This window comes from Cystoisospora suis, assembly GCF_002600585.1.
Source record: "Cystoisospora suis strain Wien I chromosome Unknown contig_2744, whole genome shotgun sequence".
Taxonomy (NCBI): domain Eukaryota; phylum Apicomplexa; class Conoidasida; order Eucoccidiorida; family Sarcocystidae; genus Cystoisospora; species Cystoisospora suis.
Genome location: NW_027155540.1, coordinates 1 through 15,055, shown reverse-complemented (window position 1 = coordinate 15,055; position 15,055 = coordinate 1). Strand labels below are relative to the sequence as shown.

Sequence of the window (15,055 nt, the reverse complement as noted above, 5' to 3'; positions counted from 1 at the left end):
TAGTGTGATGCTTTCAGATTGCCTCTTGGCAGTAAACAACTGTGTTTGCAATGCCGCGTCTCCGGCGAGCCGCGCAAGGGCCCAGTCCGTCCTCAGATGCCGGAAGGGGCGGGCGCCGCTCTGTCCCATACTGAGCAACTTGTGTAGGCCCGGCTACTAACTGCCTACCGGCTCCAGGATAGGTACAGGCGTCACACATTACAGCCAAGCTTGCGGGACACAGTGGCAACCTTGCCGAGCTTCGCAAAAAAACGTTTCTCCTAGGGCAGCTCCTGCAGCACGTGTAGTGCACACTCCGAAGAGGGGCTCGTGCAGGGGACACATGCAACTCCGCGACCTCACCAGACGGTGGAGAGCAGCTCCCCGTTCGGCGACAAAGGAAGGCTTCAGCAAAGGATCGGTTGTCACTGCCAAAGGCACAGGCACTACTCAGGGGACAGCCACAGCACACCGCCTGTGGACTTGGAAGATGTCAACCTTGAATCAATCTGCTTCGAGGTTTTGCGCTCCAAGTTGCAGAGGCGACCCGTGAGCTGTCTTTCCTCGTCGGCGCACAACTCTTGACGGGCGTCTTCAGAAATATCAGGGCTTCTCCGCTGCGTGAATCCGTGCATCATCTTCTCCCTTCAACAAACTCCAGTTCACCGTAGATGTGAGGGCACTACGTGCCATTCACAATTACTGCGTCCAGTTTCGAATATTCCAAATGCCGAAGGATGAAGTCCGCGTTCCGTATGTCGCTTTCTGTCCATCTGAAAAGCGAATCCGTGACAAGCATCAATACAGATACTGACAACGGGCCTTTAACGAGTACTGATCTGGCTAACGCAAGCAGCTATCGGACTGTTCGGCTTCCGGACTCTTGTCAGATATTTAAGATGATTTCAGGCTCCGTCAGTTGTGCTTAGTGGAGGATACTTCAACGGCGAAAGGCACTATCTCGGATTACTCTTCGCAGAGCTGATCAGTTATAAACAAACTGAGTAACAATTCTTCTGCATCTGGAGCGTCTGGCACAGCACACTAGTCCCGCCCCAGAGATAAATCTCTTTGTGTCCAAGTGCGGCCCACACACACAACCCCCGGCGCTCTGTGCAAGCAGTGAACTCAGGAGTCTCTGCCGGGGTTGGCACAGTACGCAGGGAGGGGACTTGGTGCCGCTGGAAGCCTTTCAACCGGAATTCCAGTCGACGCGTACTAACGTGAGCATTAGCCATCCCCCCTCCCCGCCTACACACGCGGATCGCGGGACACCTTGGAGAAGTCTCCGTTCGGTAAACCGAGGTCACGCATCCGGTGACGGCGGTGTAATGGCTGAGTCTTCTTTTGGTTTCGCTTAGTGTCTGGATGCCAAGTTACAACGCTGCTTAAAAATGCGTGTTCCCCGTACTCCACCTGGCTGTCCTTACACAGGAGTGGGCAGCTAACCCGTGGGTGAACGTAACAAGTACCACGCGGGACTCCTAACACGATTCACGTTCTAGGGTACATGTCTTTTCCGGGACGGTTCGGTTTCCTGAGCTGTGCAAACTTCCCAGCAACAATACAAATTTCGTGCGATGACTGCAGTAGCTTCAGCCGTCGTTTTCTCACTCACTTCTGGAACTTCCAGCGTGTCTCTTACTACCTCATCAATGCCTACCCACAGCCGGTCCAGACGTTGTCAGGTGACCGCACCAACGTAAACCCAATGACTTCCTAGGTCACTGGGCCGGTGCTCTCGTAAGAAAAGCGCGCTGCTTGGTGGCTGCTGTCGAGGCATGATGCACGTGAAAGAACGCAACGAGTTTCCTTCTGTGAAAGATGAGCCACTCGGGCTGCACAGGTGAACGGCTCTTCTCCACTCCACCACGCTGGCGTCACTGTGAAGTGCTGACCACTTAGCTGATGCCAACTCTACTGAATTGAAGTGGATTCCTTCTCGTGTTCAGTTTTCTGATCTTGTTGAAGACCCGTGTTCGGCTGTACAGATATCGAGCTAAGAATCAGTGCCTAATCGTACCTGCGCGCCGCGTCTTGCTCTGCCAGGCAGATTCCCGAAGCTAGATGCCGCTGGATCACGCGATGCGCTGCTTTTTCCCTGTTTAAATACCATGAGAAAAACCACGCGGCAAAATAGCCAGTACGTGAGGCCCACCCACCAATCGGGCGCCAGAGAGAAACAAGATAGCTGGGACTCCCAGACAGTCCCCGCCTCCTCTTCTTCGACGAGATCCCGCGGCAAAAAAGATGTGTCAGTGAACTCGGGGAAGGATAGGAGCAACATCTCCTGTACGCCTAACGATGCCGTCATCGGTATCTCACTAAGCAGATTGATCCACCGATAACTACAACTTCGTGACCAAAAGCTACCTCATTAAGTGGGCTGGTGAGCCTATGACCCACTCAAACTAGAATATGCCGGGGCGTCATGTGTTTGCTGAGGGCAAACAAGCGGAAGCTCATCGGCGAAGGTGGAGCCCCCTGTATCACAACTGTGTGGCCCCGCTCCCGCTAGCGGACAAGGCCCGCTCATCGCATGAAATAAGCTTCCTGTTGTGGGTCAGCTTAGTCTCCGGAGGCTAGTCACTTCACCTGGGAATGCTGGTTTCAATCCTCGGTGCGCATATTGCCAACTTACAACGGTGCATCCACGTAGAGTCGCAAGTCGAAGAGATCTCCTTCTTGATTGAACCAGCTGGCGTCCACCTGGACTTCGGGCCGCTTGTCTTCCTCCGCTTCGTCGGTCGCCTTCAGGCATAGGTAAAGACCTTCGACAATCACGACTCGGGTACTCGGAGAGATAGACACACCGTTAGGAACGGGGTCCTGAGAGAAAACCACAGCGCGTGATAAGTGAAGACCGGGAACCTGCAAAAGGAGGGCTCCCAACTCCCCCGATGAGGAACATTCTGCTCTTAGTAAACACCAGGAGTGTTTCGAGGTGACGAATGCAACACGAAAAACGACATACATGCACGCGCATCTTACTGCTACTTCTTCGAGGTGAAGAGTGAGCATAGAAGATGACGCATGACATTTGAAGCAAACAACACGGTAACAACGAAAGAGCTTAACTTCGTTATACTTTGTCGAGGAGGTGTTCCGTATCAAAAGAAAAGTACGACATACAAAGAAACAGAAAAAAAGAAACTACATGTGGCTCCCCGGGAAGCCGTGTGTAGTGTCCCGTTGATGCAGCTAGGCTTCAATATCACAACAACTCCCTCCCGCGCGGCCACTAGATCGGCAGCAAGAGGAAGTCTCACGGCAGCTGTGTATGCATGCGAGCAACTTCAGGATGAGAGCCTGGTGCTGAACCGACACCCATGTCCTTCTGAGGCTCTTTGACGACGTGCTCCTCCCTAATGCATGCGGGGCGCTCTTCAATGAAGGAGAGAGAGGTTATGATCATAGTACCTTTACAGCGTGGTCGAACGTGGGGAAATGGACTGTCTGATCGGGACAATACTTCAACTCGTGCAGCGAACGCCTGCATGCAACAGCGCTCTCCACATACATATCCGATGGTAGGCCAGACCACACACGAGGACAACCCTCTCTATCTCTGCTATTGCCTCCCCCAGTTCGACTCCTTGCTGCGCTCGATGAGAAAAAGCTCAGCACAGCAAAAGAGCGGAAGCCTGTACGCCTTTGCGGCCCTCCTACGCACATTGTCAGTCGCACTTTTTCCTACTCTCAAATATACGACAGTCGCGTTCGCCGCAACCGGGACGATAGCAGCCACATCTACTGGGGTCATAGTGAGATGACATTTCCGAAGTTCATAATAAGAAAAGCCGCGATCACGGTTTCAAGCAAAAGTGTGGCCACGTTAATACTCACTATAATACGATTACAGTACGCCGAAGCGTGTGAAAACAATCCTTCTCATGGAATCCCAATTCGGTAGCCCGCAGAACTGCTTTTCGTGATCTTACGTTTACAAGCTCACTCATATACCTCCTCGACATATCGTAATTAGTCTGGGGGGTTTCATAGTTCCGGGAGCTCTTTGAAAAACAGCCTGTCCTGCGCCTGCCAGGATCCATGTTTCTCTGTATACACGTTCGAACCCATCCCCTCCTTAGCTCAAGAGTGTCCTTCCCCGTGAGTCTAGTGTGGAGTTCTGAGAATCTTTGCGCTCTGTATCCTCGACAGACAACCAATGAATAAGCTGTCTCGACCAACCAAAGCTGGAAGAGAGAAACCCTCACCAAAACTCTGGTAAACGAAATGTCCACGGAGCACCTCTCCGACAAAAAGCCTCCTCCGAGTTCGGCAGCCTAGGAGACATCATCGCAATTGTTCGCGCACGAAGTACCTCTCTCCGGTATAGGTCTGTGTACTGTCAGCTCACCGGAGACGAGCGCAAACGAGTATGAGAAAAAGCATGGATGGTAGCCTGGGAGAATAGAGAAACAGGCTCGATTGAATAGAGTCGGGACTGCCGATGTACACGCAAGGATAATAAGGAGAACCTAGGGGAGGTAGTAGAAATCTGGCGAATCAACCCCGTGAGGAACTGAAGACAGATCAACTTTATCTGTCGTGTGGACTGAAGGTGGGGAAGTCGCAGCGTCTTGAACAAGGGGCCATAGGGGCGTGCAGTCAAAAGACGTACGAGCGAGCGTGTCCGGGACAGGGACAGCCGAAGGGCTGTAAGGTGCGCGGACTGATCATCGTAGAAAAAAAGCCTTCATTGTTCAGATGGCACAGGGGGTGGTTTCTATCTCGAAAGTCCACCCCTACTGTCTGCTGAGAGAGAGCGCTGATTACTTTTACACCAAAGAAAAGGTTCATGTTTGTCTGCATCTATACAAACTCTCAGTCACCCACTGCGAGTTACCTGAGTTATCTTCTTTTTCCTTTCGCTGCAAATTCTGAACGGCCTTCTCTCCCTACACAAGATTTTGCTTCGTAGCCATCCGGCAGGGACGTTAGGCTCTTCGTTGGCTATATTACTGTCCTTACTTGCTTAGCTCTTCCCTAGTGAGATGGAATCCATCCATACCCACTACGACGCATAGCTCTTCTTCTTCTTCTCGCTCTGAATGATCTCTGTGCGACTCGGCCGTTTTACCTGTCACTCTCTCATCTCCCTCGTGCCTCCCTACTGATATCTCGTGGCGTCTACTTGTTGGTGACTGTGAAGCATCATTCGCGCCGGCAACGAGGTTACCGTCCTTTTCCTGCGTAGTGTCATAGCCAGATGTAGATGCAACTCTACCCCCTGTGGTAACGTCTTCGATCTGCGATCGTCTCTGCCTCCATAGTCGATTCATCTCCGCTGCTAGTGCGCTAGCTATGGTTGATTTGCCGCTCCCAGGGATACCTGCTACTGCAATGAGACACCTCGGTGATGAGAGTCGCCGTCCTGCCGTTGGGGGTATTTCCTTGGTTTCCGCTCCTTCCCTAGAAAGCTCGAAGCGACGTCCCCCCTCTCGGCCACTCGCTGATGTGCAGTACGCCTTGGAAGGCAAATGGAGTGAGAGGGCGTCTGGGGTCTTGGGATGTTTGGTACCGGTGCTCTGATGAAGCTTGACACCCGCCCCTGGCTCAGTGCCCCCTGATGCCGAGCGTAACCCTTCAGTCGACTTTTTCCCTGAGGCAAGACTGCCATGTGATAGTACACAGCCTTCACTGACGTGCATGCATGGAGCGCCTGAATGAAGATACCCTCCTCCCCGTAATGTAGAAGTTTCTTGCCCTTCGGCCGACCCGGTTGATGCAGAGGAACAAGAGGAAAAATCACGTACTGGCACGGGGAATAGAGGTTCCACAACTCCGACGACGCGTGGATGGTGCATGTGGGTGAGACAAGGCCCAGACTCCTCGCTGCTGTGCATGGGAGAACGCCTACTATGCGGCAACGGTGTAGAGGCGGACGCTGTGTGTAGAGACGTTTCTCCACCGGAGAGCCATCCTCTCCGAAGAGGATCCAGGCCATAGGAGGGCTCTGAGTGGAGAGAAAACACGTGGGCTGTCGGTAAAGAAACGGACCTCTGCTCAAGGCAGCCTGACGACGTCCGGGGGTTACACGGACAGGGTGTTTCTGCACACCGGGGCGCGGCCCCTGTGAAGGAAGGCGGAAGAAGAGAGGTCTCTCGACGAGACAACGAAAGAGATCTTAGACAGAAAGACGCGAGATCACTTACCTGTGATGCCATGAACCGCGGTGTTCCCGAAGAGAAATGGACACTCGGAGGTGTTGTGGCAGCACCACAGGACGGGGAAGCACACGCGGGCGCAGAACCCTCTGGGTTCTCCATCCTGGAATGCAAATGTGTAACCTCGCAAATACACGGCCAATAAGAGAGACCGCAACGAGAAGCTTAGACAGCCGCAGATGGCTCAACAATCGCACACCGGTGAAAGCCTGGGAACCACCACTGCTGGCCGGGACTGGGGAGACCCAGGAGGCCACAAGACTAATCGATCGCAGGAATAGTGGTCAGATTTGTGTCGGAGAAGGGGATGGACATAGAGAAGGTAAAGTTGACTGTTAGCAGAGTATGTTGAGCAGACACTCGAGCCGGGCAGGGCCAAACAGAGGCAGAAGAGATCCGCGCATCGGGGGGCCTTTTTGGCCTGGTCATGCGTTTCCTCTTGGGTTTTTGGTCTTGACGCTCTCAAATAAACATCAGCGCTAGCCCAAGTATGAGAAGATCCAGGACAGCACACGCTGTCTCAGCGCAACCTTCCTCCCGTCCATTTGGCTCGTCTCCGCTCATGCGACTAGAGGGCGGGCGAGTACCCGCGAGCAGGCAAGGCCCGGGACCTGACTCCTGTTCTTTGCAAAGTTTCGTGAGTTTCTCCAGGGCCACTAATAAGACGAATGCTGTTCGATTGGGAGTACCGCACTCTCCAGAATCCCTGAGCTCAACCTCACAATAGAAGGACTGGAAATTCACACGCCCGTCCGTGTTCGAGGACGTCCCGTCTAACCGACAACCAGCCGTCACGAGCGATGGATGTCATGTGATGTAAATGCTGTGCATGTGTGTTGTCTTTGAGCCCCCTCGAAAAGACTCAGCTATCAAAGAATCAACCCCAGGATACAGTTGTTTGACTCTGAATCTCCACGACACCAAAGCCAGAGTGCGGACCGCCCAACCCAAACCCAGCGTGTCTCTTCATCGCCATACCAACCAGTCCCGCGCTTCGTGTCTAGCAGCCTTAGCCTGCATGGGAAACGTCAAGAGTGTTTGTTCTCTTCCGACGTTCGAGAATCTACAATAATGCGCGGCACGCAGTGCTAATCTCTGCAGCCCTACGGCTTCTCTGTCCGCCAGTATACTCTTCCCAGAAAGCCTACTCGAGCAGCTGCTCGAGTTTTGCTGCGCCCTTAGAAACAGCGCTCTGAAGGCCACGTCATTGTACTAGTACTCAAGGCGAGCGCAAGAACAGCTCGTCAGTGTAACCGGACGGGGGGGACAGGGTGAGTGCAAGACGCTTCCCTTGGCACATCTCAAGGAGACCCAACCCAGGCGACGTGAAGGGAGAAGTCACAGCTGCACAAGCCAAAGCTTCACAGCTTCGAATCTCCTAACCGCATTCCTGGGCTGTATGGGTCGGGCGATCTGAAAAGTTTTCCAGCCGATCAGCTGCTGGCCCCCCTTTGCGTTTGCTCTGTCTAGTCACTACCCTTCCCACAGCATCGATTCCTAGTTGCTACAGAGAGCCTTCAGGAAGCCAAGCTGCCACCGCCGAGTCTTCTACTTAGAAATGGTCTACGGACGTACTCACCTAGAGCGGAACGCCCCTTAGCTGATAAGAATATCCTTTCTTTGAACTTCTCATCGGGCTACATTCCGCCTGACACCCCTGTTGTGAAAACAGCTGCTTTCTCCGAGTGATCTCCGCGCCACTACGGTGACCCGTTGGACGAGGAAAGATGTGCAGCATGCTTGGCGTTGTGTGGAAGAGCCAGCGACCCAGCGATAGCAACGAACCTCAACCTGGAAATGTCGCTCAGGTGCTGTCCCACAGGCGGGGAAAGTCTTTCGGGGTACCGCCACGTGGCTACTGTCAATATACGAGTGTATGACTAATACTATACCAAAGTAAAGCGCGTCATCTAACAACGTAAACGCACTACCTGCTCTCAGTTTTCTTCCTTCATGTGAGGTCTCCTCATTCTCTGAGTCTCACACTCTTGGTGTTTGCTTTTCCCTTCTCAAAATTATCACCAACATAACCGCATCACCACGTTTCTCACTACAACGCCACTGAGGATACAAACGAAGTATGTACATAGATCACTCATGAAGGACACAACCAAGAGCATGCATGGTTCTACACAGAACCCTATCCTCCCCCGTAAGAGAAGACCAGGGGACGTGAGCTTCGGAACCGGCGCTTTCCCAGTCACCCCCGCCATCCTCGTCCTTGCATCGACTCCAAACCCACAATCTATCCACATGCTCCTGTGTCTTGTTCATCCCCTTGCTTCCCCTTCCCGCCACAAGTTGTTTTGCGATCTCCCATCATCGTAATAGTAATTTTCTCCTCGTGGCGGGCGTCTCTGTCTCTATACGCTGCACTACACGCAAGGTCGATATCGTAATTTCACTCTTCCTCCTCTTTCGTCCGAACTAACACTTCCTTATATAATTGCCGAGGAGGAGGCCCACCTCCCCCGCCTCGAAAACCTCGGTTGACACCCCCAGAACCACTGGTGCTGCTACTGCCGCCACCAGTCCTCTCATTAAGCGCATCTGCCCTGTCTAATCCCACCCTATGGGTCGTAGTGGAGGGGGCTGTGTGGCCACTTGATCTTCCTTCCATTCGACCTACTCCTCCTCCTTCGTATCGTGAGTCTGCTGCTGTGTTTCTTGTCATCGAAAAAAGATCATTTCTCGATCTCCCGCCTGCGGGATGACGGGACGTCTTCTTCTCTTCTTTTCTCTGCTCTTCACCTCTCTGCGACGAGCCTTTTGCCCCTGTTGGATTGCCTCCTCCCCCTCCACTGGACGAAGAAGAAGAAGTAGTATTCGTACTCGATCCTGACACTCGATGTCGATTCGTACTACTACTACTGCTGCTACTACTACTCCCCAATACCATAGCATCTAAACTCACTGGAAAAAAGCTCCTGCTACTACCACTTCCTCTTGTGATCGTCAACCCTTTCGAACTTCGGCTATTCAAACCCCCCCCACCCTCACTACAACTACTACTGCTTGTTGTCATGCTAACACTCATATGACTACTGCTCTTCGTAGCAGTACCAGTAGTAGTAGTACTCGTGCTAGTCGTACTACTAGCAGTTGTGGTAGTACCATCACTACTACTACTATTACTGCTACTATTAGCAGACCGGCTACTACTGGTAATCGTAGTAGTACTAGTCGTAGTGGTGGAGGTAGTGAAGCAACTGGCAATGGAGCTCGCGTATTTACTACTTGAGCTGGCTGTTGTGTTAAAAGAATGATTATTGTTGGTCGTTGTGTTTGAGGTTGTCTGACTTCCCCCCCCAGTTCGTTCTGCCAGCCCAGCCCCACCTCCTTGGCGAAGGCGGCCTGCGAAAGCAGGAGAGCGAGATGGTGGCGGGGTTCCGTTCGATCCATATCTGCCGTTGCCTCCAGCTCCAAGAATCGATTTCGATGGTGTAGATGACGCTGAAGTTGATGCTGACGGCAACCCCTGATTCCCTCCTGCTCCTTCTCCTCTTCCACGTGTTTCTGACGACGTTGGTGAGGATTCCTTCGCCAATCGACTGGTGCCGCTTGCATAGCCAGAGGCTGAGAATGAGGATGTAGAAGAACCACTTTTCTGCTGAGACGATAGAGATGTAGAAGAAGACCTTAGGCTGAAAGAAGTACTTCCACCAGGGTGGGTGTTGCGTGACCACTCTCCAAGAGATGTGAGAATCTCCTCGCTGCCTTCACGACTACTCGGATGAGTCGATCCACTACTACGACTACTATTACTGTTCTTCTTAGTCTCTCCATCTTCTCTCCTTGTACTGCTTGATGTACTCCCACCGCTAGTCGCACCTGCTGCTCCTCGCTTTGAAGGAGACGAGACACCAAAACCTGCCAGTCGATGTGCTGAAGAAGAAGCTGTGCTCTTCCCGCCCCCCCCTCTTCCACCTCCTCCTGGAGAGGGCGATGTTCTCGTACTATTCTGATGATGACTGCGCCGACTATCTCCCTCATTCGCTGCATCATGATTCGAGCCGGTTTCAAGTGTCTTCTGAACGGTCGGACTCTGATCCGAAGAGGAAGAAGAAGGTAAGAACCATCCTCCAGAGCTATTTTGACTACTATTGATCTTACTATTGAAGAGACCACCCCCACTCCCGCCGCCTGTTGTGCTACTTCCCCCCGAGTTAGTGTTGGTGTTGCTTGGCGTTGTTGTATGACTAGCACACGTACTCCCACTACTACCGCAGCTATGACTTGCACTACTACTACTACTACTGTGGCCACTGCCACCTGTCAGGGCGTTGTTGGTTGTATTACCACTATGAGTATTCATAGCACCACCACCACCACCACTATTCCCACTGTTATTTCCACTCCTTGACGGCCCCGCCTGTTGTCTAGATGCTGTCCCCCCTCCGACGCCTCCACTTGCTGGTGTGCCGAGAACGCCTTTATGGGTAAGAAGAGCAGCCCCATGTCCTCCCGACGAAGAATAATGACTTGACGACACTCCCGTCCCCGCAGCGCCTCCTCCCCCTACGCCAAGCATCGCTGAAGACATAGGCGGAAGTACCGGTACAAGAGGGGCATTATGATGACCTGCTGTGGCGGTTGCTGTCGTTGGATTGCCTTTCACACCGCCTGTCGTCATTTTGATCAAAGGGGGTGGGAGTCCACCCCCTGCACCACCGTAAGATAACCCTGATGATGAAGCGCTACTACTACTAGATGCACTAAGGCTCCCCCCCCCTCCGCCTCCTCCTGTCTTCGCAGCGAACCCGGCGGCTGCTACTGCTGACGATGATCCACTTCCACCACCTCCTGATAAACAACTGTAACCCCCACTAGATGATAGGCTAGGACCGACGCCCCCCCCACCTCCTGTTAGAGATCCGGAAGAGGAGGAAGATGAATTGCACCCTGGGCCCCCTCCTCCTAGTCCCCCGCTGAAGCAACTTCTCGAGGCAGCGGCGACACTTCGTCGATATTCTTGGTTATGTTGTTGCATAGCACGACATGCCGCGTCATAGGCTTGTTGTTCTGTCTGTGTGAGTGTGAGACTTATCTCTAGTCTCTCTAAAAAAGGTGGAGTTGAGCGGGTATGATGTAAGTCCGATTCTCCTGGAGCAGACGATTTCGAAGTCCCCTTTGAGAAAGAAGTACCTCCTTTCACACTTCCTCGACCACCTGGGGGCGAAGATGTCGTACTAAAGCTTCGCTTCTCAATACCTGAGGCACGACGAGGATTCTCTGCCTTGTTATAAATATTATGGCTGCGGAGCCCCATCTCCCCTCCGTGTCTTCTCGAGCTACTACTACTATTATGATGATGATACGTGTTCATAGAACTACTACTCCCCCAGTCTCCTCCACCCCCAGAAGAAGACAACCCGGTAGTAGTAGTAGTAGTCGTACTACCACTACTACTGCTCGTCGTATTTGGTCCTCCTCCTCCTCCTGCTCCTCCAGAGACACCGTCTCCTCCTCCGCTATTATGATTGATGTGACGTCTCGTTGCAGCCACTCCCCCCCCTCCTGTCGTTGACAAGACACGACTATAGGAGACGGTAGTACTCGTCGTCGTGAAGGAGGCACTTGAACTCCCGCCACCACCTCCTCCTCCTCCTGCTGCAGATGCACTATGGGTTGGGGTTCCTTCTTCTCTCCGTGCTTGTTGTTGTGCGATTTGTTGAGCCTGTTGATCTTGATCAAGAAGAAGGAAGTCTCTTAGTGGATGCCATGCTTTATTAACAGAGCGTATAACCCGTAGGTGTCGAAGAGCATTGAGAAGATCCGTCCGTAAAGGACTGACAAAACTTTGGGGGACATCATTGAGATCTCGAAACGATAAGCGATGTTGATGTAAAAAGAGACGTCGACACCACTGGAAATCATCGACCTGTAATCCATTGCCATACTTATCATCGCTAACTAGGCAATGAGGCTGACCTGAGGCATCTAAAAGACTCTGCAGATGCACGCGTATCTGATGAGTTCGCCCTGTATGGATCTTCACCCAGTTCAAGGTGAACTGGAGTGGGGTATTATTGACGCCTCTTAGCTCTTTATGCTCTAAGTGAGCGAGGGGCTTCACAACGGTGAGAGAAGGTAACCCCGCATGATGGATATATGACTGAAGACGTCTTCCGTCCGTTGAGGTAATGATAGGAGAATCAATCACATGAAAACCTTCTGGCAAGACGCCATGACATAAACAGATATACTCCTTGCTTATCGTTCTCTTGTGCATCTGATCCCGTATCCACTGCCATGCTTCTGACGTCTGCATGCCAAGTAAGACAGAAGACCACACCAAAATAACAGACAAATCCACACCCTCACTGGCATGGGAGAAGCAACAAAGAGATCTACTCGCTGGGAAAAAGGAAAATACCCATGGGAGGAACCACAACTGCGGAGACTCACTGAACATGTACACTATCATGCATGTCTGTCTAGGCATGTCACAGACCAAACAAACCAGATTTCTCCGAAGAGTTAAAAAGAGACGGCAGAGCTACCTCTCCTCTGCAACACCTCCTCGGGTTGACGGTTAGATAATGCATGCACGCCTATGAGCTCATCTCATGACGAGCTACATCTTCATCATGATATATAAACCCTCTCTCTTACTTCAATAGTCATAGCATACATGAACATGTAGGCTTCCTCTTCTTATCCTACGACGGCCACAGAAAAGAGACGGGACCTCTGATCATCCCTACCCATCTGGTAGACCATGTAAGTGATAGCCTCCCCGATCGAACAACACACAGCCTTCCACCACAACAGGGAGCGAGAATCGATTCATAGCTTCTTGAAATTATCAAGAGTGCACCTCGAGAAAATACTCTAAACACATCCTACCATGCTCTTCACCCCGGGAACTCTGTTCGGGCTGTGTACAGACACATACATACATCCATAGAGATTCCTACACAGATCTACGTACGTTTGAGACAGCTCACCTGAGCAATGATGATAGGGCCGGAGGTATCAACATCAAGGCGATGCCCTAAGCCGAAGTTACACTCTTTCATCTTGCCTGTGGGGTAATTGAATCTTAAACTACAATAGAGTCCCAAGGGTTCCGGTCGAGATGAGCTCACAATACTACTCAGTTGCCGTGGTTCTGTTTGGGGATCATAGCGTACATCACTGCAGTGCCATCCAGGGGGTTTATCTATGACTGTTAAGCCATCCCCTTCCCATATCACTTCTGGCTCTTTCTTGGGACTAGCTAGCTCCTTTGGAAGTAACGTCAAAACTTCTTCCTCCTCATCACTACAGTCACTACTACTGCTACTACTTGAACCACCAGGGGGCGGGGGATTCCCCCCCCCTCCTCCCCCTAATGATGAGCTTTGATTACTATTATGATCATGATGATGAGAATGCGAGGGTCCCCTACTCCCATTTGAAGAAAGAGCAGCTCCTGTGTGTCCCCCATGACCACCCGTCGTACTCTGACCTCCTCCTCCTCCTCCTAGTCCATCTTCCTGATGCTGAGGGTGTTGGTGATAGTCCGTTCGAGATAGAGTCGATGCATTATTATGCGTCGATGTCGATGATCCTGACGTTACGGCGGTTGGAGGTATATCCATGATTAAAGAGGCACTGCTACTGCTTATCGTTGTCCCTCCCCAGACAGACGAGGAGGTCGAACCAGAACCGCCAAACCCTCCTCCGCTTCCGCTAGCCCCTCGGACCTGAAGTGTGACAGGGGTATTATGACTCGCAACAGATGTAAGAGATGAAGATGATTTCTCTTGTATGTTGCCAGAAGTCCTATTGTTATGATGACTGCCACTATTACTACTGCTACCACCCCCTGTAGAACCTCCTGCTGCTCCTCGGCCTCCTCGATCAGTTCGTTGAATCGATGATAAACCTGACAAATCTCGTCGGCCTGGGGAGCTCGATTCTACACGACCTCCAGCTCCACACCCTACACTACCTGCCCGACTTAAAGAGAGCTTTCGGTCATCGACCTTACTTTGCGTAGAAGAAGATCCATGTGTGATGGTTGTCCCTCCTTTACTAGGTGTTCCCCAGCTAGCTGTCCGAGAGAAAAGTCCTCCAGCTCCTCCCCCTACTCCTGCACTGCTACTATCACCGGTAAGACTACTGACTTCATGGGTCGATGTTCCTGAAGCCCCGCTGCTACTCTTTCCTCCTCCTCCTGCTCCTATTTCTCTTACGTCTTCTGAACTTCTCGAGCCTGAGCCGGCGCCGCCCGTCGGCCCTCCCAGGCCTCCTCCTCCTCCTTTACTTGCTCTGGCAGAAGAGATGGAAGTCAATGAAGAAGATGACGCCTCTCCGCTTCCTCGATAAGAACGATGAGTGCTCTTCGTGTTATGACCTCCTCCTCCCCCCCCTCGACTACAGACTTCAGCATAACTAAAGACACGCCATCGATCATGTGGTATCCACGACTCTGAAGATGAAGATGATAACACCCCTTCTCCCGAGCTGTTCTCTGTCTCTGTTGTTAATCCACTACCTCCTGGACGTTCTTCCTTCTTCTCTGTCATTCCTCCTCCTCCTGCTGTACTGCTGCTTGGGCCACCCCGTTCTTTGGGTCTCTTCGATGAATAGAAACCCTCCAAAGGTGACGTAACCACCGCAGCCCCACTCGCCCTACCTCCTCCTACACTCCCAGCCAAACTACTACTACTGCTACTACTACTACTGGGACGGAGGGGTGGATTGTGAGGTGTACTCCCAGTACACCCACCACTACTGGGCTTCGTATTCCCCCGCTTCGTTGTTGGAAGTGAAGCAAATGAGCGTGTCCCTCCGCTATCACGAGGTGTAGAGCTGCCACCATCGGCTGGTCGTCCTCCTGCGGCTTCAGCTCTTCCATTTGCAGGTTTAGATACACTGCTCGCATTGAGGACATGTGCACTCACTGGTGGGGATGA

At 52.2% G+C, this 15,055-nt stretch overlaps 2 protein-coding genes across 2 annotated transcripts; both read right to left on the bottom strand.

Moving 5' to 3' along the window:
- Positions 1-96: 96 nt before the first annotated feature.
- CSUI_005673 (uridine kinase) lies at positions 97-6,866 on the bottom strand. Its single transcript, XM_068065843.1, has 6 exons — positions 4,954-6,866; positions 4,197-4,265; positions 3,400-3,472; positions 2,621-2,808; positions 2,003-2,080; positions 97-752 (listed from the first exon to the last, which is right to left on the bottom strand). Exons 1-6 carry the CDS (start codon positions 6,249-6,251, stop codon positions 662-664), a joined length of 1,797 nt encoding a protein of 598 aa, XP_067922178.1. The 5' UTR covers positions 6,252-6,866; the 3' UTR covers positions 97-661.
- Positions 6,867-7,992: 1,126 nt separating this feature from the next.
- On the bottom strand, positions 7,993-15,049 carry CSUI_005672 (rna pseudouridine synthase superfamily protein; the record flags this gene model as incomplete). Its single annotated transcript, XM_068065842.1, has 2 exons — positions 7,993-12,414; positions 13,100-15,049. Coding segments are annotated over 2 exons (5,814 nt in total), but the record flags the coding sequence as incomplete, so codon positions are not given.
- Positions 15,050-15,055: the final 6 nt, after the last annotated feature.